At 41.3% G+C, this 23628-nt stretch overlaps 2 protein-coding genes across 7 annotated transcripts in view; one reads left to right on the top strand and one right to left on the bottom strand.

Annotated features, from left to right (window-relative positions):
• KIAA0586 (KIAA0586 ortholog) overlaps positions 1–14320 on the bottom strand; it is a 76122-nt gene extending 61802 nt beyond the window's left edge. For 3 of the 4 annotated variants that reach the window (XM_071745264.1, XM_071745267.1, XM_071745265.1), the window contains exons 1-11: positions 13794–14320; positions 12681–12760; positions 9887–9956; positions 8505–8571; positions 7595–7772; positions 6365–6598; positions 4881–5049; positions 4190–4357; positions 2946–3066; positions 1616–1760; positions 180–221 (exon numbers count right to left, since the gene is read on the bottom strand). In XM_071745264.1, the coding sequence (XP_071601365.1) occupies positions 180–221; positions 1616–1760; positions 2946–3066; positions 4190–4357; positions 4881–5049; positions 6365–6598; positions 7595–7772; positions 8505–8571; positions 9887–9956; positions 12681–12760; positions 13794–14109 (1590 nt within the window). In that variant the 5' untranslated portion in view covers positions 14110–14320. The remainder of the gene's footprint in view (positions 1–179; positions 222–1615; positions 1761–2945; positions 3067–4189; positions 4358–4880; positions 5050–6364; positions 6599–7594; positions 7773–8504; positions 8572–9886; positions 9957–12680; positions 12761–13793) is intronic. The other variant, XM_071745266.1, reaches the window with a different exon arrangement.
• TIMM9 (translocase of inner mitochondrial membrane 9) overlaps positions 1–23628 on the top strand; it is a 169348-nt gene extending 145720 nt beyond the window's left edge. Inside the window, exons 1-4 of one of the 3 annotated variants that reach the window (XM_071745277.1) lie at positions 14420–14561; positions 19896–19953; positions 20291–20386; positions 23116–23628. In XM_071745277.1, coding sequence (XP_071601378.1) covers positions 19915–19953; positions 20291–20386; positions 23116–23250 — 270 coding nt within the window. In that variant the 5' untranslated portion in view covers positions 14420–14561; positions 19896–19914 and the 3' untranslated portion in view covers positions 23251–23628. Of the gene's footprint in view, positions 1–14419; positions 14562–17983; positions 18064–19895; positions 19954–20290; positions 20387–23115 lie in introns of those variants that run through there. The other 2 variants (XM_071745276.1, XM_071745278.1) reach the window with 2 other exon arrangements.

Raw genomic sequence — 23628 nt, 5'->3', positions numbered from 1 at the left:
GTAAGACAAGGCAAATAACAAAATCTTGAGTAATGGAATCTGTACATAACAGCAACTTAAAAAAAAAAATACAGGTATGCAATAGTCACCATAGTGTTATCTCATAGCAAGCATATTCAAAAGTGTTTCAGTATGACAGTATTTTAAAAATCTCTGAAACATAAAAATTCAAGGTATACCTTAATAAGATCATTCATGTCTGTCTTCCATGAATTTGCTTCCTAAAAAGACAGAAGAAGAGCTTTCAAAACTGATCTAAAGATAGATGTGTTGAGGTAAAATCTAGATATTAGATCAACTTAAATGATCAGAATGAATTCCTTGTGAGCTACTAAATCTTACTGTACTCTTGTGGTGGATTAGAGCACCACCTTCTGTTCCATCTCAACCAACCTCAGTTAATTCAGGGCTTTTATTTGATTGCTGACAAAACCAGAGGTCAGTTATCCCAAGAATTTATCTTCTAATTCTACAAATCTCTCAACTATGAGAGGTCAATATCTAAGCATCTAATTGACTGGACTTTACATTTCTTCTCCTTTTTCATAAGGAAGAAGATATTTTAAACAACTAATGTCAAACTGTGTCCTTCTCACCTGCCATTCTTTCTCCCATCTTGTCCTGCTCTGCTGCCTATATAAGGCATGTTAAGTTTTAGCAAATATTTGCAACATAAATGGGGCACATGGCACCTCTTCTTTCATTAGTACAAAAGTTAAACACACAATCCATTAATGTATTATAAAATCTATTAAACAATCTATTAAAGCATCAGCTGTACTCTAAGATAGGACAGATGAAGCTGTGTTTCCTAAAGATAAAGAATTACAGGCATATAATATAAATATTTTTAGGGAAACATGCAAACTGAAACCTTCAACCACAAAAACAAACCAATGGAATTATGTTCCAAGCTAATTCACAAACCTGTGGCTACTCAATCTCCTTACCCCCCATTTATATTTACAAGAACAGAGAGGATCCCAGCAGACAGGATAAATGATCCTCTGCACTTTGCTGCCACATGGAACCAGGATAAGAAACAGATAAAAGCTTCCATTGTCAGAAGTTTTACATTGCCAGAATCAACCATTTTAGTACCAAAGGCACAAAATCATTAGCATGAGAAACAAGAGAATGGCATATATCAAGTAATTCTTCAGAAATAGTACTCTTTAAAAAAAAGAAATGGCAAAATTATGCAGGAAGTAGCTTAAGTCATCCCTTAGGTTGACTGCAAAAAAGTAGAATATTGTTTTTTCACAAATGGGAATGTCACACCAGCTCTGCAGCTCTAGTATAACAGGAAGACAGCCAGCAGAAAACAGGCACTGAAAATACCTGAAATCATCTTTATTTTACACCTGTTTTGTCTGGCAGAATGGCAGGAAGAGCCTCTATAGCTCAGTCCACTCACTGCAATATTACTCAGGTTCAAAGCCCTCCCACACAAAAAGACTGAAATATTTCAAGTAATCATAAACAAACATCAATCTTTTTTACAGAGGAAGAACCAAGGGCAACATTTTTACTGATACCAGACCTCGAAGCTTCTCTCCACATTTTTTGCTGCCTTTATTCAAACTCTTGGGCATTCTGATAACAGGGACTTTACCTGCAGCACGTCACGCATTTCTCTTCTCAACTGCCCAAGATCTTGAAGTAAATCATCTGCTTTTTTCACAGTTTTCTCAATTGATTTGCAGTTTTGGAAGGAGTTTTCCAAAGTGGGGACTGAGTCTGTACACAAAGCAGTATTCCTGATGGGAGAAAGAGCCTTGACAGGAAGTTCTATTGCATCTCATGTGGCCCAAGAAAGTAGCCAACTTTGAAACTGAGCAAGAAATTAAAGTGCAAGAATATCAAAACTTTATAAAAAATGGAATTTTCTTTTTTACCTGAGGTTAAAGATGGGTTACTGAGCTTTCTCTGTTTGCCACTTAACACCTTAAGCTGTATCCTTGCATTTTGAACTATGAAACAATATCTAAAATCCAGACCTAACAGAGCAACATTTAAGCTTTAGGTTATCTATTTGAAGCAATTCATATTTTTGTCTGTGCTATCAGAAATCAGACAGTTTCTATGTAGCTCTATGTATTATATAATGACTAATATAATTTGTCATTATATTAGTGAATTTATGACATCAAATTAATGTTTATAACTATGTAAAGGGGCAGTGTCAGGAGGATGGAGCCAGACTCCTCTCAGTGATGACCAAGGACAGGACAAAGGGCACTGGGTGCAATCTGGAGTGTAGGATGTTCCATGCAAACATGAGAAAAATCTTTTTCACTGTGAGGGTGACAGAACCCTGGCCCAGGCTGCCCAAGGAGCTTGTGGAAGCTTCTCCTTCTCTGGAAACATTCAAACCCCACCTGGACTTGCTCCTGTGTGACCCACACTGGGTGATCCTGCTCTAGCAGGGAGGTTGAACTCAATGATCTTATGAGGTCCCTTCCAACCCCAAACATTCTGTGATTCTGGGAAAATCTATTTCAGACTGCATGGCTAAGAAAATTTCCTCACAAACTCTAAAAGCACAGAAGTTAAGAGGATGCTGCTGGAGTGCAGCCTCAAGTAGCTTGGAGTCTCACTGACAGGGGCAATTCCACTTGTCCACCTGGCTTCCTGACACTCCTGCACAAGGTGCTGCAACAAAATACACTCAGAAAACCAAAAAGCACTCCAGGGGACACCCACTGACCTTTGAGAAGGGTGCTCTGGATTTTTAGCAACCAGCTTTCACCTCCCTTCAGCATAACACAAACTCAGCAGGAGCACAGAAACACCAGTGCTCCAGTGTTTTATTTCAAGCACAGCTTTGTCACAACCCAAGATGTCACCAGTGACTCTATTACACCACAGGTATTTAATACACTTTTTTCCAATCTCACTAACACAAAAATCTTCCTCAGTTTTGGACTGCCACACTTATTTACCTGTCTGTCCCAGGATGCCAGTTCATTTTATTACTCTTTAATGCTGCCTTCTCTGAAGGTTCCATTTGCCTCAGTGGCATTTCTTGAGAACTCAGAATATGCTCAGCAAGTCTCCCTTCACCTAAGGCAGAAAACAAAGTTAAGTTTGCTCAGAGTATTTAATAATCACATTTCCTTTGCAGATATTTCACCACTATATAGCAGCAAGGAGAGGAAGATAATTTTTAGATATTAAAATAAGGATTTACTTCAGGTAAGGGAAGCTGTGTAAAACCACTCCTACTGATCTGACTGTGACTGCTTCACATTGGCCAAGCCAGAGAGCAGAGGAATGGAACTGTGACAGCAGTTAACAGAGTCACAGCCTCTCTGAAGTGCCACAGATCTGCTCTTCCCTTGCCTCACTTCATTTATCCACAGGCCCAGGGAACACCAGGAATGTTTATTTGACAGCTTTGTAAAAGAGAGAGAGAGAGCAGAAGCAGGCTGAAAGGATCTGAGAAAGACACAAACAGGCATTTTGCTGGTGACAGAGTGCAGTGGATGGATATTTTGAATACTTTTTTGAATACTTTTGAGTATTTTGAATACTTTTCTCCAATCTCAGATCCTCAAGCAACTCTAAACACAACCAGTTATAAAAGAGATGCTTTCTTTTTTGATGAAATCTTCAAAACTGAATTTCATACCAGTAAACTGTTGAAAACCAGTAAAATACTTCCTTTGCTTTACACGTTGCTTTCATTACAACAGCCCAGAGACCCTGTGGGTGTATGTTTTTGTGGGGAAAAAAACCAAAAACCACAAACCTCAGTTCAGCCAATGATAATGACTAAATTATTGAGCAGATCCCAGCTTTTTCATTAAAATATGTATATGTATGTCTATGTATATACATAATATATAGTATATACATATATGTGTGTGTATATATATATATATTCAATAAAATACATATAATTTTCCTTAAAGCTGCCAATGAAATGCCACTCAGTGTTTAAGCTAAGAAAATGTTTCAGTGAGCAAAGACATCAAGGTGCTACAGGTCAGATCAGTATTGTCATTAAGTCTTGAGCTAGTTTAAAGTGACTTATTCACAAAACCCTACCCAAATGTACACACAAATATTCTGAATTAGGCTGAATATTGGTGTTTAAACTCAGATTAGGCAAGGACCACACAAAGTAAACCCCAGGTCATGCTTTTGATGCCAGTGGAGGGCAGGAGTGTCTTCCTCACAATACCTTCATTCATGGATTTGGGAATATTTTCCTTTTCTGTTACAGGGTTTTCTTTCCCTGAGATTTTCACATTTTTTGATACAGGTTCTGGAACATATCTCCGAGGAACTGGTGTTATTAGAGAGTATTTTTGTGAATGAATCCCATGACTTTGAAATTGGCTTGAGTTTGCTTCAGGAGGGAAAAAAAAAAAGTGAAATTATTACAATGTTAAGAAATTTCCTGAGAGTAAAACAAATGTAGAAAAAAACATGCCAGCAATATGAATTTTTTACAAAAATGTAAATATTTACAGAACTAGTTAAAAAAGTAAATGGAAAGAAAATTTCATCCTTCTGAATGTTATTATAAAGGGATCAAATAAATAAAAAAACAAAATAAAAAAAAAAAACAACCATACTGTGGACTAGTTCATTCCAAACTTCCATATGGAACAGCTCTCAGTAAAGAGTATTTTAGGTTAAGTCTTGGCCTCTCTTGATACAGATTAAACAGTCAGTAAACACCAATCTCTCACTGTGATTTAAGCTACAGCATTATCAGAGTAAGAGGTGTATGTTATACAGGAAGCAAAAAAAAAAAACCAAACCCCCAAACAATTACACAGAAGAAACGTTGGATACATCAGTAGTAATGGACACAAAATTAATAGAAAACTAACACTGAGAATAAGACACTAAGAATTTGTCTTCACCTTGAGCAGGTGGAGCACTGGTAGGAAATGAAGTCCTCTGATATGAAGATTCTTGGTTATTCAGCAGCTGCTGTTGTGGCTGCTCAGCCTGTTTTGCCAGGAGGCTGGAGGAAGGGTTGTGACTCTGCTGTAAGGCCCTCATGTTGACTGCAGAGCTGATGAGGTGAGACTGAGAGACAGAATTACAAAGTCTTTAAGATATATGTTTAGTTTCTCAAGTAAAACTCTAACCATCAGTTAGAGAAGTCTTTTTGAACAGTCATTTACACCAAACTCACAATATGGATATGCTTGGACATCTTGCTGCCCTTCAGCTTGGACATCTTGCTACCTGGACAGACTGGAGAGTTGGGCTGACTCCAATGGGATGAGCTTCAACAAGGCCAAGTGCCGGGTCCTGCACTTTGGCCACAACAACCCCATGGGGAGCTCCAGGCTGGGCACAGAGTGGTTGGAGAGCAGCCAGACAGAAAGAGAACTGGGAGTCTGGATTGCCAGGAAGCTGAACATGAGCCAGCAGTGTGCCCAGGTGGCCAAGAAGGCCAATGGCATCCTGGCCTGTATCAGAAACAGCGTCACCAGCAGGTCCAAGGAGGTGATTCTGCCCCTGTGCTCAGCCCTGGGGAGGCCACAGCTTGAGTCCTGTGTCCAGTTCTGGGCCCCTCAGTTCAAGAAGGATATGGAGGTCCTCGAACAGGTCCAAAGGAGGCAACCAAGCTGGTGAAGGGACTCGAACACAGATCCTATGAGGAGAGGCTGAGGGAGCTGGGGGTGTTGAGGCTGGAGAAGAGGAGGCTCAGGGGAGACCTCATCACTCTCTACAACTCCCTGAAAGGAGGATGGAGCCAGGCGGGGGTTGGTCTCTTTTCCCAGGCAACTCTCAGTAAGACAAGAGGGCATGGTCTTAAATTGTGCCAGGGGAAGTTCAGATTGGATATTAGAAAGAATTTTTTCACAGAAAGGGTGATCAGACATTGGAACGGGCTGCCTGGGGAGGTGGTGGACTCTTCATCCCTGGAGGCATTTAAAAAGCGACTCGATATGGCACTCAGTGCCATGGTGTAGTGACTGTGGCAGTAGTTGTTCAAGGGTTGGACTCGATGATCTCTGATTTCCCTTCCAACCCAGCCTATTCTATGATTCTATGATTCAAAAAACATGGGAGGCTCTGCAAGCCATGTATAAAACTCTCCTTAGGTGTCCAGTCTGACTGGCTACTTATTAAATGGAAGTTTCTTCAATTAATGAAGTTCTCATCATCTCCCAGTGGCAACGGGAACACAATTTTTGCATTTAATTTCCACAGTGAAAAATCACTTTGGGGAGAGGAGCAGATATCTGGGAAAGAACCAGGAATAAAGCTTTTCCCAGGAAGCTCAAAGCCCATGTGCTGGCCACTAGATTTTTCTTTCTAATACTGAGATACAATGCAAATTATTAACACACTGACACTAAGAAACAGATAAAATCATCTGTATTGTTACCTGAATATTCATTTGCTGCTCCTGTAGCTTTTCCAGGTGCTGAATCCGTTGCACCATGAGAGCACTCAGTTGTTTTTCCAGCTCAGTGACCCTTTCATGGCAGTGGGGCTTCTCCTCCTGATACTTTGTATTTGTTTGCTGTTCAGCAACGCGCTGCAGTTGTCTGTCTGTCTCCTGGAGCTGATGAAGTAATGCTGAAACTGAATTAACTTTTGCTTCCAAATCGTTTTGAACCTGTGGGAGAAAAAAATTAAGAGAAAAAAATTAAAAAAATAAAATTAAAAAAATATTTTAAAAATTAAAAAAAATTTTAAAAATTAAAAAAAATTTTAAAAATTAAAAAAAATTTTAAAAATTAAAAAAAATTTTAAAAATTAAAAAAAATTTTAAAAATTAAAAAAAATTTTAAAAATTAAAAAAAATTTTAAAAATTAAAAATTTTAAAAAATAAATACAAAAATGAAAAATACAAAATACAGAAATACAGAAATACAGAAATACAGAAATACAGAAATACAGAAATACAGAAATACAGAAATACAGAAATTAAATTAAGAAATTAAGAAATTAAGAATAAATTAAAAATTAAAAAATTAAAAATTAAAAAATTAAAAATTAAAAAATTAAAAATTAAAAAATTAAAAATAAAAAATTAAAAAATTAAAAATAAAAAATTAAAAAATTAAAAATAAAAAATTAAAAAATAAAAAAAATTAAAAAATTAAAAAATTAAAAAATTAAAAAATTAAAAAATTAAAAAATTAAAAAATTAAAAAATTAAAAAATTAAAAAATTAAAAAATTAAAAAATTAAAAAATTAAAAAAATTAAAAAAATTAAAAAAATTAAAAAATTTTAAAAATTAAAATTTTTAAAAAAATTTAAAAAACAAAAATAAAAATTTAAGAATTAAAAAATTTAAAAATTTTAAAAAATTAAAAATTTTTAAAATTATAAATTTTTAAAATCTTAAATTTTAAAAAAAAATTTAAAATTTAAAAAAAAATTTAAAAATTTTAAAAAATTAAAAAAAAAATCCTTATTGCAAGAGATGCAAGCATGGAGTGAACAAAACATCCTTCCTATCATCAGAGAATTCTTTGCTTCCCAAAAGAGACAGATAAAGCATGAGACAGCCCCAATGATTGGTGTCTATTTACCTCAGGCCTGCTTAGAGAAATCTGCTGCTTTGTGAGGACACAGAACTCATCCCCACAAGCTAATTACTCACTTTAAGAAGTGGAGCTGTGGTAGCAATGGCAGCAGCAGTTGCTGCTGCAATGGTGGCTGCAGAATCCACTTCCCTGGGTGCTTCCCTGGTGTCGTGACCAACATCTTCCTTTTTCTCCACTGAGGGGTTTCCTAGGAGCTGTACCCTCACCTCTTTAAGTACAGGAGTAGTTTGAGTTCTAGAAAAATAAAGAAGTGGCTGTAAAAAGCAGTTTTCTCCACCTCATCCCCAAGCAAATGATTCCCACGTGCAGCACTGATGTCACTAATCATATCAAGCATTTCTGCCTGAAGCTCTTGACACCTAAAAAACAATTTTATTCTCCTCTTTAGGCATGACACAAGAAATTTCTCAGTATTATCTCAAAGATTCTGATTTTAAAAGCATCTCACTGTGATGACTGCAACAAAAAATATGTTTACAGGTTGGATTGTGCAAAACTAAGTGTTCTAGTAAGTTCAACTTCATTTATGCTTGTCCATTTCCAGACAGATTTCCAGCCTCTGGACTCAGCATCTGTCCTTATCTCTCCTTAAAAATATTACACACTTTTGGCACAAAAATTCTTCACCTATCAGAGCAGATCTTGACTGACACTTGTAACATGAAATCATTAATTCAAACAGTTTAAAGGTATTACTGGAAACAGGTAAAGTAAACAAGATTCTGAGTAAAAAAAGAAACTGAAAACATCTTCACAGGCAGAAAAAGGAAAAGAACAATAAAGAATATTTTTTCTTTACCAGCTGTGAGTTTTGGCAGAAACTGAAGCAGTACAGCACAGTTTCTCTGTGCCTGCAGAGAAACAGAGCAGCTAAAACAGTAATAAATATAAATAAATATATAAATAATATAAATATAAATAATATAAATAAGTATATAAACAGTATATAAATAAGTAATATCTTACTTTTGCTTTAACACAGCTCTCAGAGCCTCCTTCTGACCAGCAGCATATTGAGAAATAAAGACATCATCTGTGGGAAGGATATAAAATAAACTTTGTCAGGTTGACAGACAAAAATCTGTTCCAGAGGGAGACACAAAGTGTTATTTCAAGATGTACAATTGTGCTGTGAAGAATCTGCTGCCTGTACATTATCTATACAAATAAAAAAAACTGTTTCCCTTCAGTATGTAGCTGATTTAAATCATGATTAGAGGCTTCATTTAAGGCTCTAATTTAAGAGGCTTCATTTAAATTAGTTATAATTAATAATAATAATAAAATAAAATAAAATAAAATTAATTATAATTAATAATAAATTAATTTAAAGGCTTCATTTAAGAAAGTTTTATATAGCATTGAATGTTGGTGGCAATAAAATCTATTTTGTTACACTATATAAATGGCAACTTGAGTTCAGAATGCCTGCTAAATAAAACCCTTCAAATTCTAACTTGAAAAAAAATTAATGAAAAAGAAAAAAAATTTATATCAATGTAAATAACAGAATAAATTTTAATAGCTTTACACTATGATAAAAGGATTCAGACTCTACTGTTTGCTGGGCAGAGGTAACAACCCAAGATGTGGCAGATTCATTGTTTCACTACTGCTAATTACACACAGCTGATAAGCTGCTCCCTCCCTGAGCTTAAAAAAGGAAACTAAAGTACTGCTTCTTGGCCCTAAATGGGGTTATTTATTTGTGCTTAGCTCCTCCCCAAGCCACAGGTACCTTAGAAACCTGCAGATGTGTATTTTCTTAAAATTTTCTTTAAAAGTCATTAAATTTAGTCTTGAAATTAGTCTCTAAAAAAAGTCTCAACTTCCCCACATCTGATTGAAACTGACAGATTCAGAAGTTAAAGGCAACAACAACATTTTTTAGATTCTTAAGGATTAGAAATCTTCGAAATTAGGAACTTTTTAATTAGAAATTACAAACTTTTCTCATGTAGGCTGCTTGCAGAGAAGCATCCATTTGTAGTACAGTCACTCACAACAGGAAAATGCATCCAAACAAACCCTCCTTTCCTTCCCCCCCCATGTTCTCTATCAAAACCCATGAACAGTTCAATTAGAAAAGGAATCTCATCATTCTGGTGCTCTGGTACAAGTCCCCTTCCATAAAATGGTGTAATGCCAGCAAGACTGAAGTATTGCAGAATTTAAGAGCATAAATCTCAGTTATAGTCCTTTTATCAAAGAAATATTTGAGTATTTTCACTGGCAGATTTCTATGTTGAAGAAAAAATATCTAAGATAGAATTAAAACTCCCTGTTCCTCTAATTAACCAGTTTTATTACAAAAACAAGGGCTGTATCAGTCCATCAGTGTGCCTCACCTTCAGGTCTTCTGCTGTCTTCCAGCAGCAGTGAAGGATCTTCCTGAACTGCAGCTTCTCTGGGATAATCCTTCAGGACAAGAAGAGCAGAAAATTCTATGTTAAAGCCTCAGGGATCAGCAGCCAGAATTTTAGAAGCAGATGGAATTTCTGAGCACACAAATGTAACCAGAATGTAATCAGTGTAACCATCTCCACACAGGTCTTGGGACAAAACATTCACAGAGCTTCACTACAGAATCATCTGGACTTTGTAGACAAGACCTCACAGGAAATTTTAGGGACAAGACACCCTAGAAACACAATTCAAATGAGAAATAGGTATTCTAAGTGCTGATGCAGTGTATTCTCCTCCTTTATGGCCAAAAAGTGGTAAATTCCATGCTTAAGTTCATACATTGCAACAATTGAGGGTCACCCCTAGGCACAGAAATGTGGAACTGCAGGAACAGAGCTGAATTTGCTTTAACTGCAGCCCAGGAAATAACTGAAGTCTGTGAGAAGTCAGAGAGTCAAGTTGTGAAAGTAAAAACCTTTTACTGAAAAATAATTGATGCTGAGACTCCTGCTCAGCTCACCAGCTCTGCTCTGAGCTATGCAGAGAGTTCTCTGCAACCCTTTCACAGCACAGGTTTATTTTGTCCTCATGCACACTTATCATAAGTGTGCAAGAGACAAGTTTCCACTCCATGTGGAAACAAACCAAAAAGAAATAACTCTTATTTGCAAATGTTTAAGAGCCCCATATAAATTGAAGTATGTTTCATTATATAGAGAAATTATATAATTTGTTATATATGAGAATATATATAGAGAAATTATATATATTTGTTACATATGTTTCATTATATAGAGAAATAAAAAACCTACAAGGTTTTCTGTTTTCCTAACTAATGTTGTGCCATATTCACCTTTTTAAAGGAGAAATCACCCTAAAATTTAAAACCACATTTGTATTTCCTATGCAACAGGTAAACAAAACTGTTGCGGCGAGCCTTTCACTCGGGGACACGGTTCTTCTCAGAAGCTCTCTCACTATCTCTCTTCCCAGGCGTCTCTCAGCTTCTTCTGTCTTCTGTTTCTGGGAGCATGCCTTTTATTTTGCCCTTCAGCCCCGCCCATTTCTGGCTGGGGCAGGCCCTAATTATTGGGCACAGCTGGGCCTAAGCTCCCAGTTCATTATTGGCAACACCTGGTGACTTGTGGTTCTCACTACATTTCCCCCCTTTTTGTTGTTTTGTTGAAAAATAAACTTTTTTTCAATAATTTACAATTAATTCACAATATTATTCTTATATTACGGCTTTTCATTTCATTTTTTCAATAATTTACAATTAATTCACAATAATTTAATATTTCATTATATTTTTCCAGCCTTTCATTTCCTTATTTTTACAATTTTCTTAGCCTTTGATTGAAATGTGGAGGGAAAGCTCGGGCTCTTACCGGCTTTTTCGCCTCTTTAGCCTTTATTATCAGCAGGAGATGAGGTCTCATGAGCACCAGCTCAGTTTTCGCTGGTACTCGCCACCTCGGGATGCCTGGCCATGCAGAGGCTTCTCCGAGCATTCAGCGCACCAGTCTTATCGCGTGTCCCTAGGGCCCCGTTTCAGGACCGCACTGTCACGTGTCCCTGGGGGCTCCGTTTCAGGACCGCACTGTCGCGTGTCCCTGGGGGCTCCGTTTCAGGACTGCACTGACTTGATGCACACTCAGAGCTCCGCTTCAGCTTCAGCATTCCTCGGGTTTGAATTCCGCGCGCCAACTCGCTGCGCCCTTTGAGCCTCGCTTTTCTTACCGCTTTTCGGCTTCTCTCCTGCCTGGCTCACCATTCCGGGCTGTTGTCTTGCCGTGCTGGGCTTCTATTCCGAGCTCTTCACGCCGCCTACAGCATTTAAGCCTGGCCTTGTGGAGCTTTTCCCGTGGCTGCATATTTGGAGCTCTTTATAGAGCGTCCCGCACCAACGTAGTGGCTCCATCTGACGTGGTTGCGTATTTGAAGCTCTTTATATCGCCTTCCGCATTTAAGCCTGGCTTTGTAGAGCTTCCCGCAACCAACGTGGTCGTGTAGAGCTTTTTATAATACCTCAGCATTCACGGCTGCTGTTGTTGCCCGCATTCTCCACCAATTGTTGCGGCGAGCCTTTCACTCGGGGACACGGTTCTTCTCAGAAGCTCTCTCACCATCTCTCTTCCCAGGCATCTCTCAGCTTCTTCTTCTGCTTCTGGGAGCATGCCTTTTATTTTGCCCTTCAGCCCCACCCATTTCCGGCTGGGGCAGGCCCTAATTATTGGGCACAGCTGGGCCTAAGCTCCCAGTTCATTATCGGCGACACCTGAGGACTTGTGGTTCTCACTACACAAAACCCTGCCAAAAACTTCAGCATTAACATCATAGCAGCTGCAACCTGAAGAGTGAAGCAGATGCACAGTTACTGTGCAAAAGCTGAGCCAAAGATCTGCTGTGCTTTTTTTCTCTCTTTTTTTTCCTCTTTTTCTTTTTCCTTTCTTTTCCTTTCCTTTCTTTTTCCTTTCTTTTTCTTCCTTTTTTTTTCTTTTCTTTTCTTCCTTTTTTTTTTGGGTTTTTTTTCCTTTTTTTCCTTCTTTTCCTTTTTTTTTTTCTTTTTTTCCTTTTTTTTCTCTTTTTTCTCTTTTTCCTTCCTTTTTTTTTTTTCCTTTCCCCCCCCCCCTTTTTTTTTTCCTTTTATTTTTCTGAGCTGCAGAAGACACAACTATGATAAAAACACTGTTCTCTTAGGCTGAAATCGCAGGAAGAAACAGTAACTTTTCTTACCATCTGGGATGAAAACAAGGACTCTGCAGAGTTTTCTACTGAAAGCAGAGGTTCTGGATGTCCTTTGGTACTTGAGACTCCTAAAAAAAAAAGTAATTTTACTGTGGCCATAATGATTTTCTTGAACTTTCTTCTTTCATCCCCTGCATGTGTCACTGTTTCACTCTCTATTGCTGCCTACAACCTTCTTGCCCTATTTTAATTATATTTTTTAAATGTCACAATGACAGTTGGGGCTTTTTCCAGCAAGGTGAAAGCTGCCTGATAGTTAAGGACAAGGAATCTGGAGTTTTCCTGACAGAGCTGACTGACCCCCTCACTCCATCCGAGTCCCTTTCTATGTGGGAAGTGAAGTCAGGGAAAACAAAGAAGGAAAAGAGGGGAAAAGAAAAGGAAAAAGAAGGAAAGGAAAAGGAAGGAAAGGAAAAGGAAGGAAAGGAAAAGGAAGGAAAGGAAAAGGAAGGAAAGGAAAAGGAAGGAAAGGAAAAGGAAGGAAAGGAAAAGGAAGGAAAGGAAAAGGAAGGAAAGGAAAAGGAAGGAAAGGAAAAGGAAGGAAAGGAAAAGGAAGGAAAGGAAAAGGAAGGAAAGGAAAAGGAAGGAAAGGAAAAGGAAGGAAAGGAAAAGGAAGGAAAGGAAAAGGAAGGAAAGGAAAAGGAAGGAAAGGAAAAGGAAGGAAAAAGAAGAAAAGGAAAAAGAAGAAAAGGAAAAAGAAGAAAAGGAAAAAGAAGAAAAGGAAAAAGAAGAAAAGGAAAAAGAAGAAAAGGAAAAAGAAGAAAAGGAAAAAGAAGAAAAGGAAAAAGAAGAAAAGGAAAAAGAAGAAAAGGAAAAAGAAGAAAAGGAAAAAGAAGAAAAGGAAAAAGAAGAAAAGGAAAAAGAAGAAAAGGAAAAAGAAGAAAAGGAAAAAGAAGAAAAGGAAAAAGAAGAAAAGGAAAAAGAAGAAAAGGAAAAAGAAGGAAAAAGAAGAAAAGGAAAAAGAAGAAAAGGAAAAAGAAGAAAAGGAAAAAGAAGAAAAAAACAAATAAAAAAAGCTCCTCGGGTATAAAATTACCAGAGGCCTGAAAGCCACACTCTGACCTCAGCCGAACCCCCACCCAGCCCCGGCAACCCACGCACCCGGTGCCGCGCTGCGGGAAGTCCCGTGGGTCACTTGGGTCACTCCATCGAACCGAACCCAACTTGCTACCGAAGCTGGAGAGACGCTGGAGGGTGCTCCGTCTCCGGACAGAGCCACCTCAGCTGCCGGGCCGGGGGACACCGCTTCCCGCAGCTTCTTGACAGCGATCGTCACTTTCTTGGGACGGCCACCAGCTCGTGTCACAGCCTCGATGGGCTTCTCCCTCTGGACACCCGTGGAGTGAATGAGCACGTCACCCGCCGTCAGGCTGGCCAAGGAGTCCTGGCTGAGGCTGGAGCTGCTTCCCGCTTCCATGGGGATCTGCTCACGCAGGCGCTGACGAGCGGGACAGGCGCTACGGCTACAGCAGCAGCGCTCCTCCGCTTACTCCCGCGCAGAGAAAGCGGTCTGAAAGCTCCGGGGAACGCTTTTCCCCTCGTCCCGCACACCCCTGCCCGCCCCGGGGGCCTGACAGACCCAGCGCTCCCGCAGCCCGCCTCCCGCACCGGAAGCACCCGCCGCCATGGCAACAGCGCCCGCTCCTCAAGAGCCTCCGGAAGGAAACGTGAGCGGTGCTCTCGTCAAGAGCGTCCGAGTAGAAACGCGCCGCCGGCTGGGTCCGGGGGAGGAGCGTAAAGCCGGCGGTAGATCCGCGCTGGCGGATTCGCCGCGTGGCGAATCGGCGGGCGGGGCGGGTTCGGGTTCGGTGGGCCGGATCTCGTCTTTCTTTTCCTCCTTCCCTCAGCGTGGCGGGAGCCGGGGCTGCGGTAAGTCCCGAGGGGGCTGCTACGGGGCGGGGATGGGGCACCGGGGCAGCCCCGCAGCCTGAGGCACCGCGCCCGGGGGTGAGGGGGGTGAGGGCGCCAGGCCGCGGGCAGCCCTCAGGGGAAGGGATGGGATGGGGAAGGGCTCATGGAAGGGTGGATGGATGGATAAAGGATAAAGAATAAAGGATAAACCCATTCCTCGGTTCGGAATGTGAGGCTGCCGGGGTGTCTGGGCCTCCGCTGGGCCCCGGGGCTCCCGGTGGGGTTGGGGCTTGGGTGCCCCCGGGTTCAAGGTGCCCTTGGGAAGGGGAAGGGGAGGATGTGGTAAAAATATTTTAAAAAAAAGCAAACGAACAAAGAAAAGGAGCCCACGGCGAAATCAAGGTGGAATTGTTGTATCTCCTGCTTCGGTTCTGGTCTTCCAGGCCTGAACTGCAGAGGGGTTTTTACAAGGGCAGGTGGCAGCAGGGTCAGGGGGAGTGGAGTCACACACACAAAAAAGGAGAACTAAATGGGTTATTGGGAAGAAATTCTTCTCTTTGAGGGTGCTGAGCCCCTGTGCCAGGTTTCCCAGAGAAGTTGTGGCTGCCCCATCCCTGGCAGTGTCTCAGCCCAGGTTGGATGGGGCTTGGAGCAACCTGGGCTGGTGGGAGGTGTCCCTGACCATGGCAGGGGGTGGGAATGGAGGAGATTTAAGGTCCTTTCCAACCCAAACTTGCCTGGGTAACTGCTGATGGAAATACATTAATTTTTCCCTCAGGACAGGCCCTCTTGTGTGTGTTTATCCTGTTCAAAGAGGCTCTCAGGCTGTCTGGTTTTACCCTTACCATGTTCATTTGCCTTTGGCACTCGTACACCTTGCCCGTCACTGCCCTTCTTTTCTCCAGAGCAGAGTCTCTAGTCCATGGCCACAAGATCCTGAGTGACCACAGCCTGTTCCCCAGCTGTGACTTCTTACCCAGCCACCTTCAGACCAATCCCTGTCTCACAGAATCACAGAACTGGCTGGGTTGGAAGGGACCTCAGAGCTCATCAAGTCCAACCTTTGATCCACTCCCGCTGCAGTTCCCAGCCCATGGCACTGAGTGCCACATCCAGGCTCTTTTGAAATATCTCCAGGGATGGAGAATCCACCCCTTCCCTGGGCAGCCCATTCCAATGTCTGATCACCCTCTCCAGAAAGAAATTCTTTCTAATGTCCAACCTAAACCTCCCCTGGCACAACTTGAGACCTCTTGTGCCCTCTTGTCTTGCTGGGAGTTGCCTGGGAAAAGAGCCCAACCCCCCCCTGGCTCCAACCTCCTTTCAGGGAGTTGTAGAGAGTGATGAGGTCTCCCCTGAGCCTCCTCTTCTCCAGCCTCAACACCCCCAGCTCCCTCAGCCCTTCCTCACAGCACTTGTGCTGGATCCCTTCACAGCCTCCTTGCTCTCCTCTGGACCTGCTCCAGCACCTCAATCTCCTTCCTGAGCTGAGGGGCCCAGAACTGGACACAGGACTCAAGCTGTGGCCTCCCCAGGGCTGAGCACAGGGGCAGAATCCCTTCCCTGGACCTGCTGGCCACGCTGTTCCTGAGCCAGCCCAGGATGCCATTGGCCTTCTTGGCCACCTGGGCACACTGCTGGCTCCTGTTCAGCTTCCTGGCAATCCAGACTCCCAGGTCCCTTTCTGCCTGGCTGCTCTCAGCCACTCTGTCCCCAGCCATCATCTCACCATCTGCCTCTGAAGGCTGTGGCCTTGGCATGGAAGAGCAAGAAACCCCTCGTGGAGCTGCATTGCCAGCACCAGTGTGGATGAGACCCTCTCCAGGAGGGAGAAGCCAGGGAGAAGGGGGCACAGCAGGACCCTCACTGGACTGGCACAGGACAGAGGGTTGCCCAGGCACACAGCACTGGGGGTTTGGCTTTAAATTGCCTCTTGCCCTGATGTTTACAGAATTAGCTCATCAGTCTCTTGGTTTTGTGGATATTTGTGGGGTGATTAGATTATTTAAAAGAGCTCTTTAAATCAGGGAGGTTTTTAAAATCTAATTCCCAGCCATAAAAACCCACTTTCCCTCCAAGCTTGTGGTGCTTTATCTTGGGACTTATCTTTGGATATTTTTATGCACATGCAAAACCCCTTGTGTGGTGTTCTGTGTGCAGTTGGAAGTGAAGGTTTAAAACCAAACAACCCCCCAAAAAAACCCCTCAGCTTTATATATAGGGGAGATCAGCCCTCCAGCTCATTCAGGCTGGCAAAGGTGATGGATTTATGGTGTCTGGCCACAAACCCTCCCTTAATAAAATACAGCCTGTTGCAAAAGGGTTGAAACCTCCCCCCAAAACACAGGGCTTGTTTAGTTTCCATGGAGAAGGGAATCTTGTTGACTCAAGGTTAGGTAAGAGACACTGATGCTGATTACATCAGTGGAAAAAAAAAAACCTTCCCTGCTGTGGCTGACACTGCAGGTTCCACCTCTACAACTGCAGCCACCCAGCAGCACAATAATCACAACCAAAAGCTCTGCCCCAGCTATTAAAGCTTTGGAGTTGTGTTCCTGAGCCCTCTGCTCCTGGAGGTGGAGCTGGGGAGGCTGCATTCCCACAGGGAAGAAGTTTTAGAAGAGTTCTGGGATCATCAATCCAGTTTCTCCTGTCATGGAAACAACGCAGATGATTAACCCCAGGCTGGCTGGGAATCCTCCTGAACCTCATCACTGGTTTTGTTTCTTAAATGAGCTGTAGCTTTTTTTTTAAAAAAAAAAACCAAAACAAAACACACAAACAAAACAAAACAAAAACAACAACAAAAAAAAACAAATACCAAAAAAACCCCAAGCTGTTACTCCATGGTGATGCTGTGTTTCCCCAGCAATGGGAGTGGCAGCTGCAGGAGAAAGAAATATTAGAGAAAGATATTAGAGAGAAAGAAATATTATTTTCCAGAGGGTAAAAGAGGGCTGGGAAGGCTCTTGCCTGGGCAATGGGAATAGACCAAAGCCTTTGGTGTCCTTGGAAAGAGGATGGGAAACCTGTTGTGCCTGCTTATGGGAAATCAAACCCACAAGTTACCCTTACCTGCTGGCCTTGCTCAGAGAGGCTTATCCTAAAAGAATGTCTTTAGAGCATCAAAACATTGGGAAGAGCTCCAGGGTCCTTCAGGAAAGGAGACTTCCCAGCTGCTGGTGGTTTTCCTGGTGAAACAGCACAGTCAGACCTCGTGGCCCCTGTTGCACAGAGAGCTCTTCCCTCACTCTGACATCTTTAGAAGTGCAGTGCCATGGCTTTAAATCCCATTCAGCCCCCAGGAGAACAGCCCAGGCTGTGAAGCCTTGAACCCAAAACATGCTGGAGTTGTTTGGGCAGCTGTGGGCAAAGCTGTGCAGAGTTTGTCAGTGCCAAACCCATCATGGGCTCTTTCATCACTTTTGATGTGTGTGTGCTTCACAGAGTGGAGGGAAAGGAGGCAAACAGCAATAAAACTTGAAATTAGACCCTGAGCATACTTTTAAGGATAAACCAGGTATCCATGTTGCTGGGAATGAGCAGGTTTAGAGCATTTTTAGATGCCTGAACATTTTTAGATGTTGTTACTCAACAGAGCTGCTGTAGAGGGGCAGCAGAGCCACAGAATTGCAGTGTGGGAAGTGTAAAATACCTGTAGAGGGACAAGTGCTTCAGATGCTTAAAATCAGATAGTGCCACCGTGCTGGATTCAACCAGAGCTGGTTTAATCCCAGTTTCCCAAGTGCCCCAGTAAAAGCTCTGTGGCTCTGCAGCTCAGCAGAAGTGTAATTTTAGGCTTGCCAGACTTGTCACAGCAGAACAAAAGATCAGGTTGGTTATAAACAAGCATAATGAAGCAATACTGAGTGTGAGAAAATGGCACTGACAGCTGAAGCTCTTAGTTTTCTGTGCCTGGGAGAGGATGAAAGTCTTTCCTGTCCTCTGTGGTGTTCACCTCTCTCTTTAATCTACTTTAACTTTATGGATTTGTTGCTGATTTTAATTCTGACAGGCTGAGAAATGAGTGAGTGGAGTTGCCATCTACTTCCATTCCTTGTTCTCCCAGCTGGCAGCCATGGCCACCTCTCCTAAAACAAGTTCCAGCTTTGCAGGAACCTGAGTAACACCTTTTTTCTTCTGAGCAAACATATCCTGTAGGCTCTCCTTAAGATTAAGCTGTGTCACCTCTCTGCCAATGAGGAATTCTTAGTTCTGAGGTCTTAAATTTGGATTCATCTGAGGGCTTCACCTCCAAACCCTGAACTGGCTTCCTGCCTGGTGGTAAAATGCAATGTTCAGAGGCAGATGTCATTATTAATGTCTTTTTATTCTTGTTCAGAGGCTTGGTTACTCCCTCCCTCCCCTCTCCCAAGAGCCTGGAATAGTTTAAGCTTTCCAAAACATTAATATCTTGCCCCAAACGTGGCAAAGTGTAATACAAGACCAGTGCTAAGTAGTGCTTGCAGGACAGGTAAATTAACTTTTTTTCACAAAGTTATAACACTTCAGTGCTCATTTTTCTTCCACAAGTTGATGTGATTTAAACTGAAGGATCTTGTTCTGGTCTGTGTGTAATATTAGCTTGCACTGTCATCTGTGACAGGTCCTAAATAATAGGTAAATTAAGGGAAAAGTAAGATTATTTTCAGTAGTGTTCTAGGAAACCTGCAGGGATGCTTTCAAGCCTTGATTACTGTACTGGATTAGGAACGTCAGTATTCCTTGAGGATGCTTAAATTCTTGGATCCATGGCTGTTCATTCTTCCCTTTTCCTTTGTCTGTTTCACTTCCTTTAAGGCCTTTCTCATTCTTCTGTGTTTTCTTGCATTTAATTCACTGTATTCAATGGCCAGAACATTTGCTCTGGTTTAAATGTTGGGTGAGAGTGTGACTTGTGCCACCTCTATTCAGAGCAGCTGCCATTACATGCTTGCCTTTTTTCCTTACTGTTTTTACAGTGGACACCTAAAATCACTGAAACTACAAGGCTAGGAACTGTTACTGCTTGCTTCTTGCCCTGGTTTTACTTTGTGAGTTTGAAAACATTTGTAAAATAACTTTTTTTTTTTTTTTTTTTAAGACACTGTAACTGTTGGGAATGCTAAAAAAGTGCTGAAAGAGCCTCAGTGAACAGCTGGAGGTGAGAAGGTTGCAGAGCTGCAATTAATTTGAATGTTTATTTAACTGAATACATCTCAAATAGATAATTTGCCTCCAAACAGATGGCTGGAAAGATTCTGAGCAAAGTTGCATTTAAATTTGCTTCAAGGACCTATAAAATTCCACTCTGTTGTAAATGTTGGAGTTCCTATGTGTGCCTTTTGTGTGAAACTCTACTTTTGTCTCCAGAATAGGTGAGCAGTAGAATATGGCTGGACAAATCTCAGAATCTGATCAGATCAAGCAGGTAAGATGCTGTATTTATGAGTGGTGGCTCTGAATATCTTACATTATTTTCTCACATAGAGTAAAAAATGTAGGGCATGGAGAAGGACAAAAAGTTGGAAGTTATCATCTGAGCTTAAGAGGAGTTCTGTAGCAACCAAAATATAAATATTGACCCTTGACAGAGACAGTGTAATGGCTGAGTGAGCAGCATTTGGTGCTGAAATCTGAAATTCTGACTTGATTTTTTTGTTGTGACTTTTCCTTTAAATGTGTCAGCAGCTGGCCGTGCAGCTGTGTGTAAGAAATCAACTTAGAATTTTTTTAATGCCCACTGTTTGTTTGATTTTTATTTATAGTTCAAAGAGTTTCTTGGAACGTACAACAAAATTACAGAAAACTGCTTCATGGACTGCATAAAGGATTTCACTAGCAGAGATGTTAAACCAGAAGAGGTGGGTAAATGTTTCCTCTCTTTTTTGTGAATTTATGGTATAGTTTGTGTGCAGCATTCAAATTTCAGGAGTAATTTAAAATGTTAACCCTGCAGCTAGCTCAGAAGTCAGATAGCAGTCCCACTGGTGTATCTTTACTGGTGTGTAGGTGTCTGGCACTCAGATTCCAAGGAAGAAAGGAAGAGATGTAGTGGAAGGAAGGGAAGCAGCTTGTCTGCAGTTCTACATCCTCAAGTATGTCCCAAGTTGATGACAAATAATTCTTAAAATTTAAAATAAATTAAAATAAAAAATTATCTTAAAAATGATCTTAAAATTATCTTAAATTATCTTAAAATAAATTCTTAAAAAAAAACCCAAGCCAAATCCAGATGCTTTTTGGTGTGTTAGATCATCAGCTAAAGACAAGCCCTGGGCTAAGGACCTCTTGAGGTTTTGTCACTGACTTCTTTTCAGTCTGTACAGAGGGAATCTTCCCCAGCCACAGTGTTTTGGCTGCTTATTGCAATCCCTGAGCTCTCAGTGGAGGTTTTTGTGCCTCAGCTTCTGATGGGTGGTATCTTGGTGGATGTGGAGGTTGCCCCCCCTGAAGCCTGCAGCTCTTTCTTTGAAGGTAGAAGCCTACTGAAATATTTGCTTACTTACCCCAAACTGGGGATTCCAAAGCTCTGGCTGTTAAATCCACTTTTCTGAGTTGCAGGGAGTTCCATCCCATAATCATCTGCAAAAAAACCATGAAGCTCTCAGTAGTATTAACTCCATGGTTTTTGCCTCTTCTCTCCTGTTGAGAGGCTGTTTCAGAATCTCATAATTTTGGTTGGTTAAAAGTCTAAGAACCTTCACTTGACTCTGCTGGCAGAGGAAAAAATCCTCAAGTTTTCACCTAACCATTGTTTTTGAGCATTTTTCTGCCTCCTTGGAGTTTTAACTCCTCAGCTCAGGCAAAAGTCATGTCTCCACTCAGCTTTTCTTCTGCTAAACAGCCCCAGGCAGATGCCTTGGTTCCCTGATCTTCTCTGCATCTGCTTTTGTGCAGTTTTTATGGATGGCAGGAGGTTAGCAATATTCTGCATGAGTTCTTCTTCCTGTCTTTTACCAACTCCTCCTGAATTGTTTGAAGAATGCAAGGAGCATCAGGTAACACCAGTGTCAGCCACACAACCTCCTCACCTGTCTGGGATGGTGTTTGATTTCCAGTAGAGCATTAAACATCCTCCTGCTGCTGCAGTGTCTAGAATTTCTTTAAAAATAACAGTTCATGTTCATTAAACACCTGGGATCCAGAACCAAAAATATTCATTGGAGGGGAATTATACTTAAGATTATTTAGCTACAAAAAAATATTCTGAGATTCTGATCTGCTTTGTTTTGTTTTGTTCTTTTCTTTTTTGCTTCTGTGACCTGCAAAGGGGCCATGTCTGGCAGTACAGGAGCCTTCTGTTAACAGTGGAGGCTAGGAAGAAACTTTCTTATGGGAAGTTTTGTCCATAATGAACCATTATGAGGTTTCTTGCAGAGCATCTGGCTCCTTCCCCTGCTGGAAACAGGACACTGGTCTAGATGGACCACTGGTCTGATCTGGTATGGAAATTTCAAGTTGTAGTTTCTTATTAAATAAGTAAGGTGAATAACTCCATGAGTCTTCCTTGAGATTCTAGATTGGAAAATAAAAAAAACCCAACAAAAAACCAGCTTCTGACCTCCTTCCCTACAGCAAATCAGCACTGCAAGCCTGGATTTCCCCAGGCACCTTATCACAAAAACCACACCCTCTGGGAGAAGAATTCTTTTTCCTAGTCAGACTTAGCTCCTGCTTAACAAGTTTTGCTGCAGCTGATGCCAGGTCAAGGAGAGAGAAAGATGGGTGCTGGGTAGTGTGCAGAGCTCCATAGGTGATTTTTTTGTTGTGCTGTTCATTTTTAGCCCCTCTGCTTTTCATATGCTTTTATACTTGGCAGAATCAAAGCAATTCCTGGTTTTCTAGTACTGGTGCAAAGTCTTTTTATCTAAATTTGTTAATTATTACAGTGATAGCAAGGTTTAGAACCATGATATAGAATACAGAGTTGGTAAAACTCTTGCTCAGAAATAGAGTTCATCTCTCTCACTACACTTAAGAAAAAAAAAAACCCTCTAAATAAAAAAAAAAAAACAAAAACCACCATGTATGGACAAGGCCCTACTATTTCTTCCCCTGGTGAGCTGCCTGATGGAACTTCAGGGGGTCCCTTTGGTTGCTTTTGTGAGGGTTGACCAAGCAGGTGCCAAGTGATAGGGCTGATAGAAGCAAGGTCAAAAAAGAGGTTAAACTGAGCTAGGGCACAGCAGACCATACTTGGCTGTCAAAAGCAGTAATGTGTGTGTGAACAGAACTTTAAAAAAAGTGTTCATTTAATAGGTTTAGTATTTATTGCAAAATGAAATGCTTTGCATGCTTTAGTTTCACAAGAGGAGCCCAGGGATGAAATGGTAAAACCTCCTAGGTCTGAGATCTTCTCCAGTAAGACTTGCATTGGAGAATGAGTATCAAAAGATGACTCAGACAGCCCTCAAAAAGCAAAACTTCACATTTTCTGCTGCACAGAGAGGCTGTGCACCACCAGCCCCTCAGCTGGAGGTTTAAGCAGAATAGGAGATGGAGTCATTTATCCCTTTATCCCTGCAGATGATTATATTTCGTGTCCTGTTTGCATGGCTGCTTGAAGCCTTCTGTTTCTCTCTTCCTCCAGATGACTTGCTCAGACCACTGCCTACAGAAGTATCTGAAGATGACCCAGAGGATCTCCATGAGATTTCAGGAATACCATATCCAGCAGAATGAAGCCCTGGCAGCTAAAGCAGGACTGCTCAGCCAACCTCGTTAGCCAAGACCACTCTCTTCAGGCTTTACAAGCAATGCCAGTGTCCACTGGGCCAGAACACATTGTGGATTTTCTACTGTCAGGATGCTCAGCAACTCAGGAGAGAGTTCTGGCTGCTGTTCAGACAGTGGGAACCATGAAGGGTTAATCAAGAAGGTAGTCATGGCAACAGAGTCTGTTTCTGAGGTCCTTTTCACTCTGTGATGGAGTAATATTGATAAAAACTTTTCCAGGGCCCACAAACTGGTATGTCTAAATTTCAAGGGTGGTGGGAGGGTTACACTTCCTTTCTGCTAGGACTGAATCAGATGAAAAAAAAAAAAGTGTAATATGGGAAATACACTTTTTTATTTAATTCCAGTAAAATAAATGTGAGCTGTA

Source organism: Heliangelus exortis, chromosome 5 (assembly GCF_036169615.1).
Source record: "Heliangelus exortis chromosome 5, bHelExo1.hap1, whole genome shotgun sequence".
Classification (NCBI taxonomy): Eukaryota; Metazoa; Chordata; class Aves; order Apodiformes; family Trochilidae; genus Heliangelus; species Heliangelus exortis.
The sequence above is the reverse complement of the archived record's forward strand: the minus strand, read 5'-3'. Positions and strand labels throughout refer to the sequence as shown.